Consider the following 24682-nt stretch of genomic DNA (forward strand, 5'->3'; position numbering starts at 1 on the left):
TCACCTCTGAAGAGGCACTGGATATGCACTGAGGATTTTCTTATATGTACAAGTATTACACGTGACACATACATGGACCATCAGCAGGGTGAGGAGGCCGACCACGGTGTCCAGCTGCCGGTCCCTTCGCCTGCAGGGAGGGAGGCTGCCGACAATGGTTCATCCTGCCTCGTTGCGTCGCAAGATGGAGTCACAAAATGTTTAGACAGACTTGAAATTCTGTGCATTTTTATGCCAACAAGTTTTTCGAAGTAGTTTAAATTTGGGTCAGCATTCCGCGTCAACATCAGCGACTCGGCAGAAATCAGGACGACGAGCAAGACATCAAATAAAGAAACTCGACCTCCTCCTCCACAAGGGAAGTCGGTGGCGATGACTCAGGAGGTGGGAGCCACCCTGGAGGTCAAGACTATTGCGGGCCTGGGTGAAGGCCGGGAGTGAATGAGCACTTCCAAGGCAGCAGCGCTGTGAGGGGGCAGGTAAAGGTGACGGACAGCTTTTCCCTTTGAGCTCATCTCCATTTCCATGGCCTTTGATCTGTGTTGGGTGCAGACTTTCCTCTGTGCCGCAGAGACCGCTGTGGCCTCCAGGCTGCCAGCCTTCCCTTGACCAGTTGAGCGTCAGCAAGACATTCATCAAGAAAGACAATTAGCGTTCCATGTTTCAGATTTAGCTCACGTCCCCCCTTTGGCGCCTCCATTCAACTCAGGTTCATATCCATGATTCAACACTGCCAGCCATGCGCGTGTCGGAGTCCTGGTGTGGGCCCCAGCAAGCAAGTGGTCGGCGAGGTTCAGGCTCAGGCCACCTCCAGACTTCACCGTCGTAATTAGGTGCCATTCAGATGCAGCTAAATCGCTTCTCATCCGTTCTGGCGAGCTGCCTGGGGCGAGGCGCGAGGCTCAGCGGCGTGCGGTTCGGGCCTAAGACAGGACACAAATGAAATCCAGTTTTGACAGATGAACCTCATTTGTGGGAAAAGTTGAAAGAGAGAGAGAGAGAGAGAGAGAGAGAGAGAGAGAGAGAGAGAGAGAGAGAGAGAGAGAGAGAGAGAGAGAGAGAGAGAGAGAGAGAGAGAGAGAGAGAGAGAGAGAGAGACGACGCAAGCTTTGCTGACCAAACTTTCAGAGCTAATAATAGTGGTTCTCTTCCATCACATCGCGCTCCCCTAAAAATTGAAACTTTTTGGTTACAGTATCAGCTGAAGCCCTTGAATCTTGGCTGCAGGAGGTTTTGATTCACGTCATCAAGGCGCTAATGCATGCAGCACTGTGGCACGTATGCAAAACAGCACGGCACTCTTGTCACTCTTCCGGTGACCAGGGACCAGGAACTAGTTACCAGGCGATCAGTGCACACTACACGTGACATAACGACCAGGTAGAGGCTTTAGTCATGGAAACACGGCGAGCAAACACACCGTGGCACCTCTTCCATGACATCGTTATTCAGAAATTTCAAGTTCTTAGAGAAATGATAAATGTGGAAAGCTGCAGTGAGGCAATCCATTTGTTTATTGTTTATTGTCGTGTGTGTGTTTTTGTGTGTGTGTGTGTGTGTGTGTGTGTGTGTGGTCTCGGTCAACACAAGAGGCATATTGTTTTCCCAGCGTCTGGTTTTCTGCCGTGTACCTCACCACCTCCAGCAGTAGCAGCAGCACCACCACCACCAACACCACTACCACTAACTCACCACAGACGCCTACAGGCTTATATTAGAGTGGCACAAGTTACTGGAGTGGATATAGCAATAATTAGCTCATAAAGGAGAGAACTGGTCACTTGGCTTATTACAGTACGGCTTCATTAATCAGACTCTCAAGCACGCCGTCCTTTACGCAAGCACGCACACACACACACACACACACACACACACACACACACACACACACCCCTCCCTCACACACACGACACACACACACACCCCTCCCTCACACACACGACACACACACACACACATACACACACACCCGCTCCTCGCACGACCTCGTAAACATCCTGGCGTCGTGATGAGGTGCGAAGACTACCCAAGGAAAAAAAAAGTTGGTGGCAGGTTAGCCGGCGAGCGAGGCACTAAGTTACACTCAAGCCTCTCTTCCCCTGAGTGAAAAATTCCCCTGAGCCTCACCTCCTCCAGCGCCTCCTGCCCCTCACCTCCGCCTCTTACCTTTCCTGCACCAGACCTTCATCCAACCGTTATAGACACTTCTTCCTCCTCCTCCTCCGTCTACCCCTTCTGCTCCTTCTCCTCCTCCTCCTCCTCCTCCTCCTCCTGCTCTTCCTCCTCCTCTCTCCTTCATGAACATTAAGAATATTCATTATTCCTGCTCTATTCTGTCAACTTACCAGCTTCACCATGCTCCACAAAGCTCCACCTCCATCCACGAACACCAATAAACGCCATCATTCTAGTTATCTTCCTCCACACTCCGTCCCATCATCACAGGCCACCCCTACCCACCACACGCCCCCTCCACCCTCTCCTTCACCCGTCACACGCTCCTCCACCCTTTCCTCCACCTAAGACACGTCTCTTCCAGTCTCTCCACGCCCATGTGTCAGCATCTATCAAGCGCTGCTCCTCCTGCACGCTCGTTGCCCTAACAAACGAACCATGATGCACACACACACACACACACACACACACTTTTATCTCATTAAGTGCAGCTACCCAAATCATTAATTTTAGCTGTTCTAAGTTCCACAGTAGCTGATGCAGAATCTGTGTGTGTGTGTGTGTGTGTGTGTGTGTGTGTGATACTAATACTTCCATTACTTCTACTACTACTACTACTACTACTACTACTACTACTACTACTGGTGCTGCTGTTGCTGCTGCTGCTGCTGCTGCTGCTGCTGGTGCTGCTGCTGCTGCTGCTGCTGCTGCTGCTGCTACTACTACTACTACTACTACTACTACTACTACTACTACTACTACTACTACCACCACTACTACTACTACTACTACCACTACTACTACTACTACTACTATTATTATTATTGTTATTATTATTATTATCATTATTATTATTATTATTATTATTATTATTATCATTATTGTTATTATTATTACTATTATTATTGTTATTATTATTATTATTATTATTATTATTATTATTATTATTATTATTATTATAATTATAATTATTATCATTATTACGTGTGTGTGTCAGAATGTTTTTTCTGTTTTTTTTTTTTTACACGTGTTTTTATTTAATTTGGCGCAGCTGTTGGTGATGTTTTCCTTTTTCATCTGTTTGTGGAATGGTGTTTGTGCTCGCCCGGGTGTCAAGTGTCGCGTGAAATGTGTGCGTTAGCGACCCCTCCCCTATACTCCCTCCCTCTGCTCATCCCCACTCGGTCCTATTCTTTCTATGCATCCTCTCTATCCTTATCCCCAAGCCATCCTACGACACATCTCACTCCTCCTCCTACCCACACCCACACCACACCTGTCTTCACGTTCATTTCCATACATCCCATACGTTTCCTCATCTCCACGCCTCCGTCTCCCCACGGCCGCTGTACTTCCGCCCCTCCATCACGTCACCGCCGCCTCTCTATCACGTCACCGCCTCCTCTCTGACAACCGATATCCTTTCTATTTTCCAGCCTTCACGTCGTCTTTACATTATCTCCAACGCGACGCCTCAGCCTCTCCTTCCCTCCTCTTCCCTCTTACCTACCTGAATTCCCTCCCTCTCTCCTGGTCTCTCCGCTTCCTCCAGCTCCTCTCTCCTTTCCTTTCCTCTTCCTTTTCTTTACTTCCTTACCCTACCCCTCTCCTCTCCATTTCTTTCACCTCCCTTCCGTCCTCCCTCCCCTCTGCGTACAACTGTGTTCATCCCTCTCTACTTCTCTCAGCTCCCTCTCCTTCCCTTCCCTCTCCACTCCCCTCAATTACCTCTTTCTTCCCTCTCCCCTCTCTAAATACACTTTTCTTTCCTTTCACTTCCCGTAACTCCTCTTCCTTCCACCCCTCTGTCTTCCGTTTTTTCCTTATGCTCAACTCTTTCCTTCTTCATTTCAGATCCCCCAGCCCTTTTCCCTCACTCCCTTCGGTCCACACTTCTTCCTTATCTATCTCCCCATCCTGCTAACTCTTCCTCTTCCTGCATCGCCTTCACATCAGCTCAGCAGCGTTTCTCTCTCCTCACGGCTCCTCTTGCACTAAATCGAGTTCCCAGTGCTTGCTTGTTACAGACATTTATTCATAACGTTTTAGTGAATTTTGAGTCGTCATGAAAGAAACTACATATTTTGTCCTAGTGAAAACTCTGATTCTTCTTGAAATGTTTATTGCTTATATCTTTTCATCTCTCTCTCTCTCTCTCTCTCTCTCTCTCTCTCTCTCTCTCTCTCTCTCTCTCTCTCTCTCTCTCTCTCTCTCTCTTTAATTTCTTTTTTCTTTGTTCAGTTTCCAGGTCTTCATTTCCTCGCTCGCCTCTTCAAGGACTCGTAATTTAGCTCATTCAGTTCAGTGTTGGCGCTTCACGTTTGCAGTAAATACGTGTTAGTGAGACAAGCGTAAGTGTTTCTCGACCGTTCATTCTTTATCGTCTTGTTCCATATTATTTTTTTTTTCATCTTAGTCATGTCTGGATTTTTTTTTTATTTTTACTATTTTTAATGTGTGTGTGATGCTCTCTCTCTCTCTCTCTCTCTCTCTCTCTCTCTCTCTCTCTCTCTCTCTCTCTCTCTCTCTCTCTCTCTCTCTCTTCTCTCTCTCTCTCTCTCTCTCTCTCTCTCTCTCTCTCTCTCTCTCTCTCTCTCTCATAACACAATCAACAACCGCTGATTTGACGGGCAATTTATAAAACATCAAACTCATGTAGAGAGAGAAAAAATGCCATGTTTTATGACAGTGAATAATGCACGGCCATGAATAATTTTTGGTAATGGAATGTTATTATACCAGCGCATGACGTGTGCGGTTGGCCCTGTGTGCTTGGCGTTCCTGGCAATGCATGATGATCTAAACCTCCTTCATGACCAAACGAGATTAGAGGATTGACCCGATTGGATGGGGTGTTGCCGATAAAACGACCGAAATGCGTTGTCTTGACATGGAGCGAGGAGCAAAGATCAAGAAAGATAAGGGATTTGATGGAGGCATTTAAACGGTGTAAGGGATATAAAAAGGGTGATACAGAGAAGATGCTAAGGTTTGATAATTTTTAAACAACTGTATTCAATGGGTTCAAGTTTGATAAGGTTGGATATAAAAACAGATAATAAGGAATTGGTTCACAAATCGTAGTAGATGAATGGAGAGTTACTAGTCACATTGTCAGTGTGGAATGAAGAGCTTTTATGTACAAGCAGACTAGATGAATTTATGGCTAAGAATGATAAGTGGGTTTCACAATGGGATTGCCACATGTAGGACCACTGGCTTGTTGTAGCGGACACCATGTTCTTATGTCCTTAATTGGACGACATTATTTTACCACTGTGGAGTGGAATAATAGATACTTGTAGTGTTGATGAAGACAGTGAACCAAGAAGACATACAAACATTAGACTGAGACCTGAACCTATAAATAAAGCAGAGACCAGTGGAGGTGTTCGGGGGAGGACATTCTATAGTAACGACTTGTATTCACGGTTACTGAAGTGTTAACGGAAAGAGAAACTAAATAACAAGAGCACCAAAGCATTACATTGCCTATCGCGCCTACATAGAGAAAACACGGAAAGGTGCTAGTTTTGTTTTACCGGTGTGGACTATATTTATGACTGCTGATAGTGCTGATGGAAATAGTAAACAACAAAGGCACCCAACCATTAGATTACGAGCCCACCTAACCTACACACGAGGCGCATTTACAGTAGATTACAGCGTACGGGTATTACACTTGCAACACCCGGCAGGTCCTGTGCACTGGAAGGTATATGAGTCACCTTCGCTAAAGTCAAGTCTCAGAGCACATATACGCGAACACCAAGCGCTACGAGTTGCTGCAATGAATGTACACCCACGCTAGCTTGACCTCTCTCTCTCTCTGAATTTAGTCTCTCGAAGGGATTTATTGCTTGGACCTGCTGGATATCACTGTGTGTGCCTTGCTGTGCTGGTGGTGGTCGTGGTGGTGGTGGTGGTGGTGGTAGGCAAGAAAGTGGAGCGATGTTTCTTTTCTGTGGGAAGGAAGTTTGCCGAAGTTTCGTTTTCCTGTTGATATTTTTTGATGTGTTGTCTGATCTTGTGCTGGACTATAGCTGAGATTGCTTTGTTTGTTTGTTTGTTTGTTTGTTTGTTTGTTTATTTGTCTGTATGTTTGACAGCAATTTTCTTTTAGTGAGAGAGCGTAACTATGATGCCTCTGTTACATAGCCATAGCTCTCTCTCTCTCTCTCTCTCTCTCTCTCTCTCTCTCTCTCTCTCTCTCTCTCTCTCTCCATAAACTCGCGGCTCATCTGAAAGGATTATAGGTCAGAACGCAGTTGAGTTGACGTGGCTGAGAGATGCATTTCCTTTCACTCAACCTTTTCCAGGAGAGTTATTCCTGCGAGGCTCTCGAGGTGAGGCTGTTGTCGCCTCCCTCCCGTTGACACACTTTTACACTAGGGTGGAAGCTCAAACTGTCACTAGCAATACAAGACGAATGCTGCCAACTCGGATATCAAATACCAGATCGAGAGGTCGAAAGAATAAACAACAGCAATACAGTTTGGCTCGAATCACTCGTGGCCCCCGCTGAGGCTTAACAGTTGGAAAAGGTCAAGTAAATATTTAGAAGACCAGCGAAGTCAACAGACACAGATAGGTATATAGGCAGATAGAAAGACAGACAGATAGATAGGCAGGTAGATAGATAGATAGGTGGATAAGAATAGAAAGATACATAAATATAGACAGATAAGAGTGTAAATTTTTAAAAAGTTTTCAAAATAAATCGTGCACATGACGCCCTGGCCGCGACAGGTGCACAAAGCCGCTCTAGGCGTCACACACACACACACACACACACACACACACACACACACACACACACACACACTTGTTAAAACTTACAACACCTTTTACGCTCGCATGTTCGTGACGCCAATATCAACGAACACAAATGAGATTTCCACGCAGTCACCGCCACGCTTCCTTCATCCACGTTTCTCTTATTGCTCCTCCTCCTCTTCCTTCTCCTCCTCCTCCTGCTCGTCGTCCTCATCCTCCAGGCACAAGACTGGGTGTGGAACGCCCAGGAAGAAGAAGGTTCTATTTTTCCAAATCTGCATAATGTCATTGATCTTCCTTCTCCATTGTTCTCCAAACGTTTTATTGTTGGGCCTTTCTTATATTTATTCTCCCCGCGCTTTACTGCCGTGAACGTTTTATATCCATTGAGGCTTGAGTTAGTCTGTCGTGATGAAGAGCCTCTATTTCTGTCCTCCGTTCTCGTGTGACACACTTTGATTTCTTTTCCTTTTTTTTCTTTTCATTTCCGATCTATGAATTCAAGGTCCTGTTTTCTATCAGATTGTGAGAGACGAAAAGGTTGTTTCTCTCCTGCCTTTGGTTATATCCTTGGGAGTGAGATGTCTTCTATATTTTATGCATTGACTTATTTGCGATGAACAGAACCAATCTTCTTCGCACTGCTTTGTATTTTTATTCTGTATCATTTTATCATTTTACGACGTGACTTCTTGGCTTCTTTCCGCATCTATCTTTCAATAGGAAAAATCATGTTTGTTGAGGCGAGTCTCATGACGGATGATGCTGTTCCTCCACAACAAGTCAAGATCTCAGAAGCGCCTGTCCGTCCGTTGACCGTATGAAGTTTACAAATCATGGAATACCTTACAAGATCGCTGAATATTCCTGACACGAACGTTGCATCGAGCTCCGCAATCTGATATTAATACTGTAATAATTTATCCTTCTCGACACGAATATATCTATTTTTTTTTTCTCAACATAAACATCTCATCCATTATCATTTTTTTTCGAGTTAAAAATCCGGCAACTGATATACATTATTTCCAGACACAAATACCAGGTCGTTGTCGGAGCTCGGTAAACTGCTGCACTCACTCCACTGTATTTTGCGTTTTTCCCTTAATGTTAAGTCCCCTGATCTACCGACAATCTTCTTAAGTACCTGATAATTGTTAGATTCTTCGCAGATTAAAGGGCTTAAGACTGATGAGGAAAAAACTCTAGACAAAGTGGAAGTGATGTGGTGTGTTGTGCTGTGTTACTAGACTTGTGACCTTGACTGATCTTCAGGCCGAGTACGTAATGTAATTAATTAACGCGCAGGACACAAAAATCCAATTACACCCACATTTGAGACCATTAAACTGACTGATTTAAGGCGCCACACACACACACACACACGAGGCACCAGCTTCATGTTATGAGGATAAGGCCGCCACCACCACCACCACCACCACCACCATACGCACGTCAAGCCCCTTTATCTCTCTCACACTCTTCCTTCCCCGGCTATATACATCCTCTTCCCAGTCCTGACACAGGCATCCCACCGTCGCTCGCTGCACTCAGGGAGGTCATGACTCACACTGCATTAGGTTGATAGCCGCTCTCCTCTTGTGCCTTACGAGTTTTCAGTGTCGCCATGACTCTCTGTTCCTTGTCTCCCGCTGCCCTGGTCCTCTGCTTCTCACCGCCTTGCTATATATATACATATATATACACGAGGGGCACAAAGGCGGTAAGAGGATGAAAGCACCCAAAGAAAGAAAAGGAAAAACGAAACCGAAAAATCACGGGAAGAAAGTTAAGAATCAAGGCAGGAAATAGAGAGAGTGGAAAAGGGAAGAGGAAAGAAAGAGAGAGACAATAAAAGGAGAGAATACGAGGACGTTATAAATAAAAGAAAGAATAAAGAACTAAGTGAGGGAAAGGAAAAGACAGATAGATAGATAGATAGATAGATAGATACAGGGATAAGTACAGAGAGAGAGAGAGAGAGAGAGAGAGAGAGAGAGAGAGAGAGAGAGAGAGAGAGAGAGAGAGAGAGAGAGAGAGAGAGAATGTCTTGAATGTCAAAGTCCTTCACAACATGGTGTGTGTGCGTCGCTTCAGGCTGACCACCCCACTGCCTCACGCGCTCACTGTCACCCACGGCCACTGGTACCCACGCCTAGCACCTCGTCCACCTATTTACTCGTCAACCCATTACCTTCTCCATTCACTTCCTTATCCAGCTAAACTTTTTTCTCCCACCACCTGGTCAACCATCCAGCGCCTCATCCATCCACCGCCTCGTCCACCCACCACCTTGTCCATCCACTCCCTTGTCCATCTATAACTTAGTCCATCCAACACCTCGTCCATTAATTTCCTTGTCCACCCACCACCTCGTCCATCCTCCACCTTGTCCATTCACTCCCTTGTCCATCTACAACTTCGTCCACTCATGACCTTGTCCACCCATCTCCTCGTTCACCTACTTACGTACTCGTCCATTCACCACCTCGTTCATTCACTCTCTCATCCACCTACCACCTGCTGATGACCCACTGTCTCTCTGTCAAGTCGTCTGTGTGTTGTGTGCATCAATGTGCGGCGTAAGTATGAGACGATACAGAGAAGTTTGCAGGGCGGCTTCCCTACCAAGACCCACGCGGGGCTGGACGGTCGTTGCTTCATCAGTCCACGCATGTAAATCACGACCAACGGAGAGCAAATACATGCTCTTTAAACTTCCAAAGAGAAGAAGTCGAGTTAGCAATTAAGGAAGCGAAGAAACTCGTAAAGATTCGCGCTTGAAATTTATTGTGTGTATATAAATCAGGACGGAATGTTTGGTAGAATCTGCTTTCTTTTCTTTTCGTGTTGCCTGGGAGCGCCTTACAAGTCTGGGCCCGCCTTGCTCGCTGGCGAACTGAAACGTTTCTAATGGCCATTTCTTGTGTGTAGCTTTCATTTTAAGTGGAGAACCAAAAGTAAAACATAATCTTTCGGTTAATACACGATAAAGGAAGCCACGATTTCAGCCAGAAGGATGGAATGATGCACGAATGCTGCATGAATGTGTGTACAGGCACAGGTATGCTTCCCACACAGTGGAGGACCTCTTCTAACTTTACAAATGATGTGCTGTGTTACATGATATGATGTACTTTGCGTATATAAGTAACTCATAAATTCATGGGAGTTTTCAGATTGAAATGTCTAAAAAAGAGACTTGATATTAATGTGGACTACAGTGATTCACTTGTCCGTGGAGTTTTGTTACAATTGTATGTGAGCTTTTTTTTTTTTTAATCATAAAACTATGTCAATAAATCATTCTCTCTCTCTCTCTCTCTCTCTCTCTCTCTCTCTCTCTCTCTCTCTCTCTCTCTCTCTCTCTCTCTCTCTCTCTCTCTCTCTCTTTATGAGTATTGTAGAATTTATTAATTTATTAATTTCCATATGGGAGTGAGGTGCTGGCGTGGTGGCGACTGGGGACAAGTGGTGGTCTGTCCCTGTGTGCCTGCCTGCTTTGTTTCTTTCGTCCTTTTTATCAATATTCTTGTCATTAGTATCAATACTTCAAAACAAGTGCTCCCTCCTCTTGGCGAGCTGTCACTCTATGTCTCCTTTGTCAGTCTTCCTCCACATCAAGGGTCTTCAGGGTGCAGACTCAGTGCTTGGCAAAGTCTTCCTCAGTGGGTTGCTGCATCTTATAAACAAGCAATACACTGCACGAGGCATGATGTATCCATACGCATCTCTTAGGCCATCACGTATTGGCATCTATTTCAAACACACTCGGCGCTCCATCTCCACAAGGCAGGAAGGGGCGAACATAACTCATTTCTGCACAATACTCCTGCAGTAAGGCCGTGGGAGGAGACAAGAAGGTGGAACTGGGTTGTGATGGAAAAAGATTATGAAGGAAGTGCCGCCCCGTACCACTTCTACTGGGGAACATGCGAGGGGGAAGAGACTGAAGTCCGTCCCCTAAACTTATTTGCATTTTTTTTTTAAAGCATAAAAAAACTCGAGGCACTTCCATCGCAATGTTGTCGCCAAGTCACTGAAGAAAGCGAAAGAGATGCGAAGAGCAAGTCAATTTAGCGGCAATATTTTTGCCAGACGGAGCTATATTTGTAACACCTACGCATCGGCTCCTGTATGCAATGCCCTTCACCAGTCTTCTTCGACCCTGTCTTCCTCCACCTCTAGCTGTGCTCCCCAAGAAAAAAACTGATATTTTTAGAACCAAGATGACTGGAAGGCAGCGAGGGTGTGACTTGAGCATCTTGGAGTGGGAGGAGAAAGAAGCGCATGTAGGAAAGTTATACCACGTCTCTGCATTTTGTAGTACACGGTATTGGTATTGAGGCTGGACACACACACACACACACACACACACACACCAACGATCCAAATAGTCACAAAACACAACTTTGCCCCACGTTTCAGCAAGGACAGCACAGCCCCGTTAGGCAGCGACACCCTCCCTTGCCTGGCCCATAAAACGACCGGAAAAATGGGCGGGCTGCAGTGCGGTCACTCCAGTCAGTCTATTTTTCCCCTCGGGTTCAGCTAAAAGGCGGAGAAAACTTGCGTCATTAATGAGGCGACTACGATGCAACCCACCGACAGCCTGAGGAAGGGAGAGAAGGAGAGGATACGAAGGAGGGGAGTGGGAACGGGTGTGTGTGAGGGAGAGAGGGAAAAGGGAGAGGAGCATGTACCTTTAAGTTATGTAACCATGTGCTGTGTTGTGAACTTGAACACGGACGCACACACACACACACACACACACACACACACACACAACACACACACACACACACACACACACACACACACACACACACACACACACACACACACACAGAGAAAGAGAGAGAGAGAGAGAGAGAGAGAGACGAGAGAGAGAGGAGAGAGAGAGAGGAGAGAGAGAGATGAGAGAGAGAGAGAGAGAGAGAGAGAGAGAGAGATTAGGAGGGGTGGATGCAGGAGCAGAACACTTCCAGTTCCCTGTGTGATCTCTGCCAGACAATATTTTCACACATTACGGGCAAGACAACGAGCGCAGCACCGCCAATTCTGTCTCGCCTAAAGTCTCATTAAGTGAATGCAAAGTGAACATACGGACAACGTAATTACAATATTGCATTGTGATTCGCACCTCGCGCCACGAAACAACATTTATTTCAAGTAATTTTCAGGTAATTAAGCAAAAGGCTTATTCCAAGCACTTTGCTGCAACATTTACTGTTGCTGCTGCTGCTGTTGCTGCAGACACCTCGGCCGGAGAGGTCACGATACACGTCTAAGGCGCAGCACCTTGACCTGTATGTACCTGTCTATTGGCAACACCTGAATACCTGTATGAGAGTCACCGGGCCAGCCATGCATCATTCCGTTCCGTACAGTGGCAGGTGAGCCAGGGTGGGAGCTGCTGTCACTTCCTCGCAAGCAAGAGCGACAAAAGGCTGGAGGCAAAACAAAGAGGATAATAATGTCCCTCGTATGTATTCATATTATAGCTCTATGTGAAAACTTTCTTGTTAGAATGAACACAGGACGTCTTCGTCAGTGTTTAGAGGAGGAAGAAAAAATCTTTGTCAGGTTGAATAGGTAGTGACGCTCCGCTCTTCCACGTGTCGGCATTCCCAGGAGGGCTCGCCAACAAAGGGAGGAGAACCGTCATCTGACTTCATTATAGGGCGGAATACCTAGAAGCAGCTGCCTCACCCAGTTAGGTGACAAATGCTTATGAATCCAGTACTACGAATCGCTGGGAATAACGCTAACATTGTACAGAAGAGCCAGCATGTAAGAAGCCCCGTCTCTCCTTGCTGAAGGCCAATCAGTCTTTCAGGAAGGAAGGTAATAGGTTGAAACAAAAAGCAGCTGTGTTCTTTGTACGTACGCTTTCCACCTGCATACCTGCCTCCCTGCGCCTCACCTGTATCTGCATCTGAGCCTGCATTCATTACATTTGTGATGCTCGTGCAGCTTCGCCACCTTCCTAACCCTCAAGAGTCATCACAACAGGAAAAATCGCCGCTTCCTTGATAGTTCTTGCGCTGCACAGCTCGGGAACATAAAGGCTGCGGTGCATATCAAAGGATCCTTTCATGCCTCTCACTTCTCTCTCACCACTCGTCTCGCATTTTTCGCTGTGCATCGCCTCTTGTCCTCCCCCTCCTCTCCTGCCACCACCACCACAGCCTTCCCTCCTTCCCCCTCCTCCTCCTCCTCCGCGCTGATCAAAAACTCGTGCCTCTCGTCAATCAATCATCCACTTGACGCCAGGTGCTCATCCACCCATTCCACGAACACCCAAATCGACGCCACCAAACTCGACACGACGCGCGCGAAAAAAAAAAAAAAATGCCTATCATTGAAAGAGAGAGAGAGAGAGAGAGAGAGAGAGAGACGAGAGAGAGAGAGAGAGAGAGAGAGAGAGAGAGAGAGAAAATCGTTGTCTTGTCATTTCTATTTTTGGCGAACTATCACTCCACTATCCCTTCCTTCCCCTTCCCATTCATGTCCACTTTCGCCCCCCTCCCTCCCTCCCTCCCTCCCTCCTCCTCCACAGCCATGCAGACAAACGACACCGCTGCCACACAAGGCCACAGCCCCAACACAACACAGCACAGCACACCACACCACACGTTCCAGTATACGATTTAATTTCTTTTTAAATACTCGCAGCACAAACATCGAGGGTGTCTGACATGACGCAAAACACGTGCTGATTTGAATATCCCTTTTCGTCCTTTGTATTTCGTCGATTCTTCCTCCTCCTCTTACTACTAATGCTCCTGCTGCTACTGTTACTACTACTACTACTACTACTACTACTACTACTACTACTACTACTACTACTACTACTACTACTATGACCGCAAGAACTGTATAGTAAAACAACAAAACAGCTTGGTAATAATAACAAGAATGATAATACTGGTAATAATAATAATAATAATAATAATAATAATAATAATAATAATAATAATAATAATAATAATAATGGTTACTTTCACACCTCTGCCATCTCATCTCACGCTCTCCCTGTCACATAACATATTCCACACACAAGCCTCAGGTGGCGGACACACACACACACACACACACACACACACACACACACACAACACACACACACACGCATACAGCTTGAGTGACCACATCAGGGAAGCTCAGTGCCTAAACTACGCAGCTTCTTCTTCCATTTTCTTACTTCCTTCAATAAATCCCGAAGTAAATAGTACGGTCTCAGCTATACCCTCGTCCTCCTCCTCCCTGACCAGCCCGAGTGCCTCAAAACTTTATTCTCCGCTGCTTTATTAGTCTTTTAACTGAAGTCCAGTGAATAACTTTGCAATAAGAAAGGAAAAAAGAAATAAAATACAGTTGGAAGTTAGTTAATCTCGGCTGAATCATTTTGCTGCAAAATCTTTATTAAATTTAGTCGAAGGAATCATTTCTTTTTATTAGGACTGGAGGCCTGGTGGTCCCGCGGCCTTGCCCTCATCTGTATTCCTACCACGCCCCCGCCGCCACCGCGCCCCACCACCCAACACTCCCCTGAGACTCTTCTTACTCTCAACCATCCAGTCTTCTACTTACGTCCAGCGGCGACCGTCCCCTTCCCATTCTGCGCAAAGTATAGTAGTCCTGGGCTCCTACGCTCTTTCCATCATCATCATTAATTTCTTACAGAGTCCCACTTTTACCTTCACTACAGCTCGCTTATCCTTGAATCAACGTCCTCACTCTTCCGGTTTTGAGTCTTGAAAGTTGCAAGTCTCCTCTTCTAACTTCTCATTCACCCTGATGGCAATTCCAGCCTTTAACTAATAACCTCTCGTCCTTCCCTCAGACGTCCTTTTATATCCCAGCTTCAATTTTCTCGTCCAGGTAGGGTCCCAAAGTCATCGCCTCCTTCACCTTGAGATCCCAAAGCCTTAAGCTTTAGTCCTACTCCAACTTTAAGTCCTGCCCTTCTCTTCCTCCTCCTCTTCCAGTAAGATATACAGCCCCAACCCGCCCCACTCCCACCCAGTCCCTTCCCATCCCCTCCCAGCGTGCAACCAATGACGTCTGTTCTCGTCACGTAATCGGCAGCGTTCATCAGCGAGTGTCAAGCAAGCTGTAGCAGACTTACCTTGCCGTAGGGCGTGAGGCCGCGCGTGTTGGGCAGGTGTGGGTCAGGCTCCGAGCACTCAGCCCCTGGGGAAAGAAACGGCAAGAGTAATAGTTTAGGCTTGTTTTGTTCTGTGCAGGAGTGTGAGTTTGCTCTTAACTTTTTACTTCCGCATTTGACACGCCAACTCTCTCTCTCTCTCTCTCTCTCTCTCTCTCTCTCTCTCCTCTCTCTCTCTCTCTCTCTCTCTCTCTCTCTCTCTCTCTCTCTCTCTCTCTCATTTTCGTACTTTTCTAAAAGGAAGTATTATATTTTACTTCCCTCTCTTTTTGCGAGCGAGTATCATTGCATTTTGTTATCTCTTTTCATGTACTAGTCATATTTTTTTTTCAGTTTCGAACAAAGAGTTACACTTGACGTCAGCACCTTACTACCACCATCCTCACTGTCATTATCACCATTATTATCACCCGAGTACCACAACCATCATCATCATCATCATCATCATCAGCCATCACCCATCACCACCACTTCTGTCACAGTCACCGCCTGCCCCAATTGTCCGCCTGTTTCTGTTCGCTTCCCGCCCCCCGAGAGCCGCTGCGCCAAGTTCCTTTATGAAGAGCGAGGCAGTGGGAGGTGTTTGCCAGCGTGGAGGAGTGCGAGATGCGAGGCGGCAGTCACGTCCGTCGCTTCAACTAACTATAACTGCTCGCCGCCACCAAAACCTGCCTGTTCTCGCCAACTTCCAACACTTCCCAATGCATAAAAGAGAAAAAAAAAAAAGAATAAAAGGAAAAAAGAAATAAAAGGAAAAACACATAAATGAATAAAAGTAAATAAATAAATAACTAAATAACTAAATAAGAAACTAAATAAATGAATGAATAAACAAATGAATAAATAAGTAGATAAACAAATAAATAAATGAATATGTAGGTAAATAAACAAAGAAATATATGAAGAAACGTATACATGTATAAATAAATAAGTAGGGAAGGAAATAAATCTATAAATATATAAGAAAAATAAATGTATCAAAAATGAATATATAAACAAATGAACAAATAAATAAATAAAACTTATAGCTTGTATACAAATGTCGCTCAAAACTTAAATTTATTTCAGCCAGCTCTGAGCTTTCTCTTTCCCCTCCAAGTGAAGCGCCACCAGTGATAACATACGATAAAATAATAAAATGGATCAAAAAACTTCCTCCCTAAAGCTTAAAATTGATCTCGCCTTTGAACTTTCATGTAATTTTTTTTTCTCTTTGAAGTGAATCACCAAAAAGTTGAATTTAATGTAACAGAGAGAGAGAGAGAAAAAAAAAAAAACTTGGAGCTTTAACCGATATTGACTATAAAACTTGATCTTTTATTCATATTTATAAATACAATTAATTTATTTATCTATATACACTCGCACTTATCACCCGTCGTGAGAATAAACACTGAAATGAAAAGCAACGCAAATAAACATTCAAATATACGAATGAATAGATGAGTTTAATGAGTCTATGAATAAATAATAAACATTACGAGAGAGAGAGAGAGAGAGAGAGAGAGAGAGAGAGAGAGAGAGAGAGAGAGAGAGAGAGAGAGAGAGAGAGAGAGAGAGAGAGAGAGAGAGAGAGAGAGAATTATGCAGTGTTATTCAAACGCAAACTATATAATTCATGACAGCAAATGGACGAGCTGGGAATGCGTAATCGATGAAGAATGAAAGTTTAATGAAGAGCTTCGAATGTCAGGCTCCGTTTGCTGGACCGACGAGGAGGAGAGAAACGAGAGAAGGGAGGAAGGGAGAGGAAGGAAGGAAAGAAGGAAGGAAGGAAGGAAGGAAGGAAGGAAGGAAGGTGTGTTCGGAGCCAAAGGAAAAGAGAAACGGAAAGGAAGGAAAGGAGGGACGGGGATAAAAGAGGAGAATAGTAAAGGTGGAGGAAAGGAGCAGAGAAGGATGAAGGGAATGAGAGGAAGGAGGAAAGAAAAGAGGTAGAAAGAGGAAAGGGACGCAGTAAAGTGAGGTTAGTGAGTGAGTGAGTGAGTGGATGGGTGAATGAATGAGGACATAAAATAAAACAAAAAATAAGAATGGGAAAAAAATGAACGAAGGAGACAGAAAAACAATTAGAACGTCGAAGGAAGGGGAAAGACAAAAATGGAAAAGAAGGGAAAGAGAAAGAAGAAGGAAAGAAGAGAGCGGGAAGAGAAGGGAAGGCGACACTCACCATGGCGTGTGGCACTTGTGGGGTGAGCGTGACGTACCGCACACCGAGGTCATAGAGCGCCCGCACCACGCCCATGCTGCTGGCCAGGCCGTGCCCGCCCTCCACGCCCATCAGGCTCGCCACACGCCCGCGACGGAACTCCTCCAGGATCTCTGCAGGCAAGAGACGTGCTGATTACTAGAGAGAGAGAGAGAGAGAGAGAGAGAGAGAGAGAGAGAGAGAGAGAGAGAGAGAGGAGAGAGAGAGAGAGAGAGAGAGAGAGAGAGAAAGCATATCTACCTTACAGTTATTATGCTTGGTTTGGAAATTTCATATTTTGAAATAGAGGATGACTAAAGCAGAACTAGAACACACACACACACACACACACACACACACACACACACACACACACACATCACTCACCTGAGGAGGAGCGCACGAGCACGGTGTCATGGGGGCTGGCGGCCACCATCCTGCGCACCGTGTCCACCTGCTCCAGCAGCAGCTGCACCGTGTTGAGGTACTGCGCCCCGCACGGCACGTACACCGACCAGAACTACGGGCACGACACAACCACGTCAGACATGCATGTTATGGCAGACACTGAAAGTCTCTGGTAGCGGGACTAAACAGCAGGACTGCCGCTTTTCCCACTGCTATATTATTCCGTGTTTTAATATCACAACGCGCAATCCATGCTAACACATCCTCCTTGCACAATAAGCATCAGAAATAGTCATCAGCGACTGTCATGGTGCAGTGACCTTATTACGGAGCGATTACTCTGCTTGTTCCCTGTACAAAGGCAGGAAATTCACGCCTGAATAATTAAACATCAAGGGTGTTCATGCTATCTTCATGGGATGCATGTTATCAAAGTGGGTAACGGTTTCGTCACCATCGCCGAGCTCACAAGCTAGACTGGCGACTGCAATACCATCTAGCGGCGAATCTGTGAGTCATTAACAATAAGTAACTGGTAAAGTATATTTCCATATTGACAGTAACTCATTTCCTTACCTGTTCCTCTTCTCCTTCCTCTTTTATTAGTTTCTTCCATCCCCTTCGTCTTTCCCGACCCCTTGAATAGCAAACCACATGTTATTTCTCTTCCCTTCTACTCCTTACCCCTTCCAATCCTCTCCCTTCCCCCTCTGTTCCTTTCCTTCATCCCCTACCCTCCCTCTCTACCTCGGCTCACGCTCAAGTCTACACTTTCCCGTCAGGCATCTGGTCGGCGGCGTGATGACAGGCGCCACACACCATGATCAGCACCTGTTGGGACACAAATGCCTCGCCTGAACTCAGCACGGAATGGAATGATAACAGGTGTGATTTTAAGTTCGGCCGAGTTGGGGAGGAAACTTTTGCAAACTTAATGCACTTTTGTAAACCCGCGCCACGGCAACAGTGCAATTAATTAGGGTCCGATGCGGCGAACGGTGATTCAACCCTAACCATTTTGCGACGGATTGTGCAAAATGATCCCTCTGTGGCCTGAACTCTCGCCGCTATCGTGGTCCCGGCGCCGACCAATGCTCGTTATTGGATGTGAGCAAGTGTTATTGACAGTGTTCAGGACATTAGAACTGGAGCGTCCGAAACACCAATGAACCACCCACCTGCCTCCCCACCTGTGCCCGTCCTCCATCCACCTCACTGGTCCAAGGGGAGGAAAGGAGGGGGGACGCAAGGGCCACGAGGTGATGGTCTGGCATGCGGGAAGAAACGAATAAGAGGGGAAGAACAAACACAGAAATTAAAAACAAATCAGGAGAGAGAGAGAGAGAGAGAGAGAGAGAGAGAGAGAGAGAGAGAGAGAGAGAGAGAGAGAGAGAGAGAGAGAGAGAGAGAGAGAGAGAGAGAGAGAGAGAGAGAGAGAGAGAGAGAGAGAGATCCCATCAACTGGTGATCGATAGATGAATGGAACGAGCTTGAAGGAATGGTGAAAGAGAGTAAGAGAGGAGAGGGGAAAAAAAAAAAAGAGAGGAGAGATACAGAAAACAGTAAGAGAGATGAAAGGGATGGAGTGAGAATACGAGTATGGGTGGAAGTGTGGCGGGGTAAGTGGGTGCATGGGTGGAAGGGGGACAAGACATATCTAACACAAAAATAGGTAGGCATGTTTTGTACAAGGACTGCCTCATGTAGGCCTGATGACTTCTTGCAGCTTCCCTTATTCTCTATGTCCTTATATTCATATGCGTGACGCGTGGGTGTGTGAGCGCTGGCCAGGCAAGACAACGAGACCACGAGACCACTAATACTCTCTGCTCTCCTGAGATGCATGACTGTCCTTGCCAGGGATGTCTGACACCACACAGAGGCGAGTTATTACAGGGAGGCGTTAACAGTACCCCATGACTTGCGAGTGTGTGAGTGGGGCACAGTCAGGAGAGGAGGATGGGGGGAGGAGAAGTGAGCACGGAGAGGAAAGAACGAATAGGGAAAGAGAAAGATGAATGTTCTGGGAGAGGGAGAGAAGGATGGATGGATGAATGGAAAGAGATGAATGAGAGAGAGAGAGAGAGAGAGAGAGAGAGAGAGAGAGAGAGAGAGAGAGAGAGAGAGAGAGAGAGAGAGAGAGAGAGAGAGAGAGAGAGAGAGAGAGAGGAGAGAGAGAGAGAGAGAGAGAGAGAGAGAGGAGGGACACGAGGATGGATGGACAGGGCAAGTGAGAGAGATGGATGGAGAGAGAGAGAGAGAGAGAGAGAGAGAGAGAGAGAGAGAGAGAAGAGAGAGAGAGAGAGAGAGAGAGAGAGAGAGAGAGAGAGAGAGAGAGAGAGAGAGAGAGAGAGAGAGACTAAACCATTCCTCAATTAAGCTGCTAATGTATGTGACTCATCCATTAAACGTTTTTGTCTCTTCTCTTCTGTTCGTTTTCCTGCCGCACTTTTTATGAGTTTTAGGCCTGAAGGCACACCCCGCCCTCCTCTCTCCCCTCATCCCTCACCCACCGTGGCCCACTCACCTGGCAGGGCACTGGGAACAAGGGGATGGAGGGGGAAGAGGAGGGCAGCACAGAGAAAGGCACACAGGGTTAGGCAAAAGGAAGATAAAAAGAGCACAGGGGCTGACAAAGACTAACCTCCACATTTTTACATAAACTCTTACTCTATAAACGTTACAGTGAGAATCAGGATGACAGAAATCGGGTTATGGGACAAGTTAGCAAAGAGAACGGAGGGAGAGAGGGGCGGGTTAGAGATGCATGGGGGCAGGGGAAGGGAACGCGGGGGTAAAGGTGAGGAGTGGTTTACTGGGACGGGAAGAGGGGAAAGAAGGGGAGAAGCAGCTGTTATTGAGGCAGGAAAAGGTTGGAGGATGGGAATAGCAGTGGTTATTGGGGCGGGAAGGGGCAGAAGGGGGCGAGAAGAAGTGGGTAGGGGAGGGTAATAGCAGTAGTTATTGGGGCGGGAAGTGGCGGCAGGAGGGGACGAGTAGTACTTATTGAGACGGGAAGGGGCGGGGAGAATGGGACAGCAAAGGGGAAGGCCAGTAGTTGTCGGGAAGGGAGGAGGAAACAGAAGAAGGAGGAAGGAAAGAGCCGCAGTTAAATTGGAATTAATAAGGCTCACATTTCTAAAGATTATGGCGTCTTGTTTCAACCACTTTTAAGAAGCTCTGATGGAAGTTAAGGTGAATTTTCAATGGAGTTTTCATGATTCCGGTAATACTTGGAGGGAAAGTCGGTAGTCATCAGGGACAGAGGACAGAGGAAGGAAAGAACCGCAGTCATATTGGGGAGGAATAGGAATCACATTCTTAAACACTGTGGCGTCTTGTTTCAACTACTTTTATGAAGCTCTGGTGAAAGTTACTGGGAGTTTTAAAAAATGTTTCCCTAATTCCGGTGACGACTTGAACAAGAACTTTGCATTATCAGTAAAAAAAAAAAAAAAAAAAATCCATAAGAATCTGACTCATCTTTGTAGCCTTAGAAGAATTACGGTCCTTAAGAGGGAACAAAGCGTTTAAGAATACGGGCCCTAAGTGGGAGGAGAGCCCTTGGTGTTTGCCGGAAGACGACGAGGTGATGAGGCGCAGCGAGGCATTAGCGTGAATGGAGTTGTAATGATGATGACAGGGAGCAGCTAAGGAATCTTCCTGGGGTGGTAGTCGTGGTGGTGATGATGATGATAGTGATGATGATGATGATGATGATGATGGTGATGGTGGTGGTGGTGGTGGTGGAATCTAGAACTTGAAGACGTGAGAAAAAAAAAAAAAAGGAAGAAAATGAGGAGGAGGAAAAGGAAGAGGAGGAGGAGGAGGGGGAGGCAGGTGAAAAGAACGTCTATAACAACATGAACAAGAATAGAAACAAAAATATAATTGCTGGTCATAAAAGAATCAAGTACAATATTATGAATCAAATGGATCACAAAATAAAAAAAAAAGAAAGAAAAGAAAAAAACGTGGAGCAGTGCAGTCTTCCTTCAGGAGCTTCACACCAGCAGGCAAGGCCGTTGTCATTACTGCCTTGTTAGAATGCGGAAGGCAAAACATAAGTGAGCAGTTCGGAGTCCAGGCATAAGTGGATTATGTAAAGAGGACTTGAAATGTGAGAAAGTGGAGTAGTTTTTTTTTTTTTTTTTTTTTTGCTCAGACTATGATGCACGAGGAGTTTTGGTGCACACAATGGCACTGTCACAGGTGTAGCGAGGCAGTTATACAACAAAGCAACAAACAGTAGTGCACAAAGGTGACAATAGAGCAAGAGACAATAATATAACACGTGAAGAATCAGTAGCTTTTCCATGTGTTTTTTTTTTTTCTAATACAGGTTCGGGTAGTAATAAAAAAAAAAAAAAATGCAGCGGATCGTCCGTCTCATAGTCATTCAGTTCGTGTTTGAAAATGTCTTCATATTTCACTTCTTCCCGACGCAGAGTCGCAAGGTTTCAATAAAAATGGCCCCGTTTTCCATGGTGCCGGTCGTATTCTCGCTCAGTTTCTATAATAAATGTCACTATATCCTGTCTTGCCTCCAGTACAGTCTCTCGGTTTGTGTAATAAACGGCGCTATATTCGCTGCGTTCCTGGAGTGGCGGTAACGAGAGGGCGGGCGAGGCGAGTCGAGGCGAGGCGCTGCTGGCGTGGGGGCGAGGCGCCGCGTGATGGAGGATGTGGACAGATACTGTTATTTGAGGTGGCTGTTTGTCTGTCACTCGGGCGGCCGGAACACACACAGGGACCTGATGGAGTGCGCGAGGGCTGAAGGGAAGGTCAGATGGGGCGGGGCAGGACGGGGCGGGGCGGGACTGGAGCAGGACACGGCACATCCATTGCACTTTACGTGAAGGTTGCATTGTGTCGGAGCTATAAGTCAGCGGCTGGGGGTGCGCTGTAACGCCGCGATGCACGAAGCGAGGCGGGGCAGGACGGGGCGGGGTGCAGCGGGGTGGGATAATGGGGCAGGTCGGCAGTGAAAGGGTAAGAGCGCGTGACACATCGGGAATCTTGTGGCGCCCGCAGGATGCGAAGTTCCAGCAGCTTCGTGCAAATTGCAGGGACATTGTGCAACTTTGGGGATGAAGAAAGTATTAGAAAAGAAGTGGCGAAGGGCGACGAAGAGGCAATGTGGAGGCAATGTGGAAGCGATGTGGAGGCGATGTGGAGGCCAAGCGGGGATGAGTTACGACGGGAAGCAGTGCCAGGGAGGCGGCAAGGCGGAGATGACCTCTGCTGCCTCCATCAGCCCTTGTCACGATAACTGCGGCTTTGGGCGAGAAAAGGTTATTGCAGTGTGCTTCAGGTCACTGAATGTGCCCGACCGTTACTGTGCAGAGGCGAGCAAAACATGTGCGTCCACCAGTCAGTGTGTGTGGCGTGTGAGGAGCGAGCCTTTGTATCTTCCTTTCAGAATGGAGGGAACTATTGCCGAAAAAAACGGTTTGAATCCGAGCCTTCATCCAGCGACCGACAGACACAAGCTGGCAAGATATCCATGTTAATACAGAGTGCCTTCCTCAGTACCTGATTGTCAACCACCCAGTCGCTGCAGTGATGGAGCTTCTCTTCACCGCGACACGCAGCAATGATTCAGTGCTGGAAGGAAGCCGCCTCACCAGCTCAGAGAAAGGCAGACCATGAAGTACCTGCATAACTCCCCTGTACCTCCTGCTATGGCGTTTTATCAGCACTTGGCAGCAGTACTGCTGCCACAGATCCCTGTGTTCCCAAGCGCGCCAGCAACAGTTCGTCACGCCCCACGTCCCTGATGTGGAGCCGCGTCTCGTTGGGAGTGAGTGACGCCATTCGTCGCTCCTTCAAGACCGGATATAACACGTCGCGCGGCTCCACTTTTATCGCAAGAACGTGTCCGACGACTTGTGAGCCTCAGCCTCCGCCGCCACCCGTCACGCGCGTACCTCATTTCTCAAGCGGCGGCGTCGGCGTCAGTATTTGGTGAGCAGGCACTTTTATTCACGCTAACACGGCCGCGAGGAAAAATTGGCGGCTCATCCACCTGCCTCACTCAAATATGTCCTGAAATTTAAGCGGAGAAGTTTGTTTAAACATGCAGCGTTTTGTTTTTTAATCTAGAATTCGGCTTCTGTTTTCATCGTATGCATTTATATTGGCGCTGAGTGGCGGAGTGAACACACGCGCGTGGAAAGTTTCCATTCGTGGTGGGCAGCAGTACAACACACGACTCTTCTGATAACTGATGCGCACCTACTCATACACATCACTTTGTGTAAGTCATTTCTCTTGGAAGGAAATGAAAAGTCAACGAGATGATCAGACTTGTTCTTCGATGCCTTGAGAATTAACAGACCCACACCAAGAGCGAGGCGGCCCCTGGTGGTGCTGCCAGAGGCGATATTTGGACCATAGTAATGAACGTCCAATAGGTGAAAGGAGAAAATCCGTGAAATTAAGTAAAAATGGAGTTAACGTATAGTGGAGAAAGAATCGCTGTTCACGTAAAGTTTGCGAACGCTTCGCTGCGGGACAATAGTGCAATAATGAAGACTTGCAAGGGAGGGCGAGGGGATCAGGGGCGGGAACTTGTACAGGACCTGGCACGCGTCTCCTTTAAGGGTCATCCGCCGCCCACTACTGCCAGCAACCCTGCGGCAACTTCATGTCTTACTGACACAGTTTTTTTGTGTTGATTATCAATACCATAAAATAATGATGAGGCAGATGATACCTGACGAGGGGAGGCGAGGCGAGGCGGAGAGGAAACAAGGCAAAGCAGAGGAGTGGAATTATGGACAGACGGTGTGGTTGCGGTTACTATTACTTTTCTGGTTATAATGAGGATGATTATGATGATGATGATGATGATAGTAATGATAGTAATAATAAAAATGATAAGAATAATGATAATGATGATGATGATGATTATGATGATGATGATGATGATGGTAATTATAATGATAATAATAATAATA

The 24682-nt window shown here is 46.4% G+C and overlaps 1 protein-coding gene across 1 annotated transcript in view; it reads right to left on the bottom strand.

Moving 5' to 3' along the window:
- LOC135103897 (dipeptidase 1-like) overlaps positions 1-24682 on the bottom strand; it is a 195132-nt gene that overhangs the window by 47690 nt on the left and 122760 nt on the right. Inside the window, exons 5-8 of the mRNA XM_064010825.1 lie at positions 17700-17832; positions 17295-17446; positions 15583-15664; positions 15086-15150 (exon numbers count right to left, since the gene is read on the bottom strand). Of these exons, the coding sequence (XP_063866895.1) occupies positions 15086-15150; positions 15583-15664; positions 17295-17446; positions 17700-17832 (432 nt within the window). The remainder of the gene's footprint in view (positions 1-15085; positions 15151-15582; positions 15665-17294; positions 17447-17699; positions 17833-24682) is intronic.

This window comes from Scylla paramamosain, chromosome 9, assembly GCF_035594125.1.
Source record: "Scylla paramamosain isolate STU-SP2022 chromosome 9, ASM3559412v1, whole genome shotgun sequence".
In the NCBI taxonomy this organism is placed as follows: domain Eukaryota; kingdom Metazoa; phylum Arthropoda; class Malacostraca; order Decapoda; family Portunidae; genus Scylla; species Scylla paramamosain.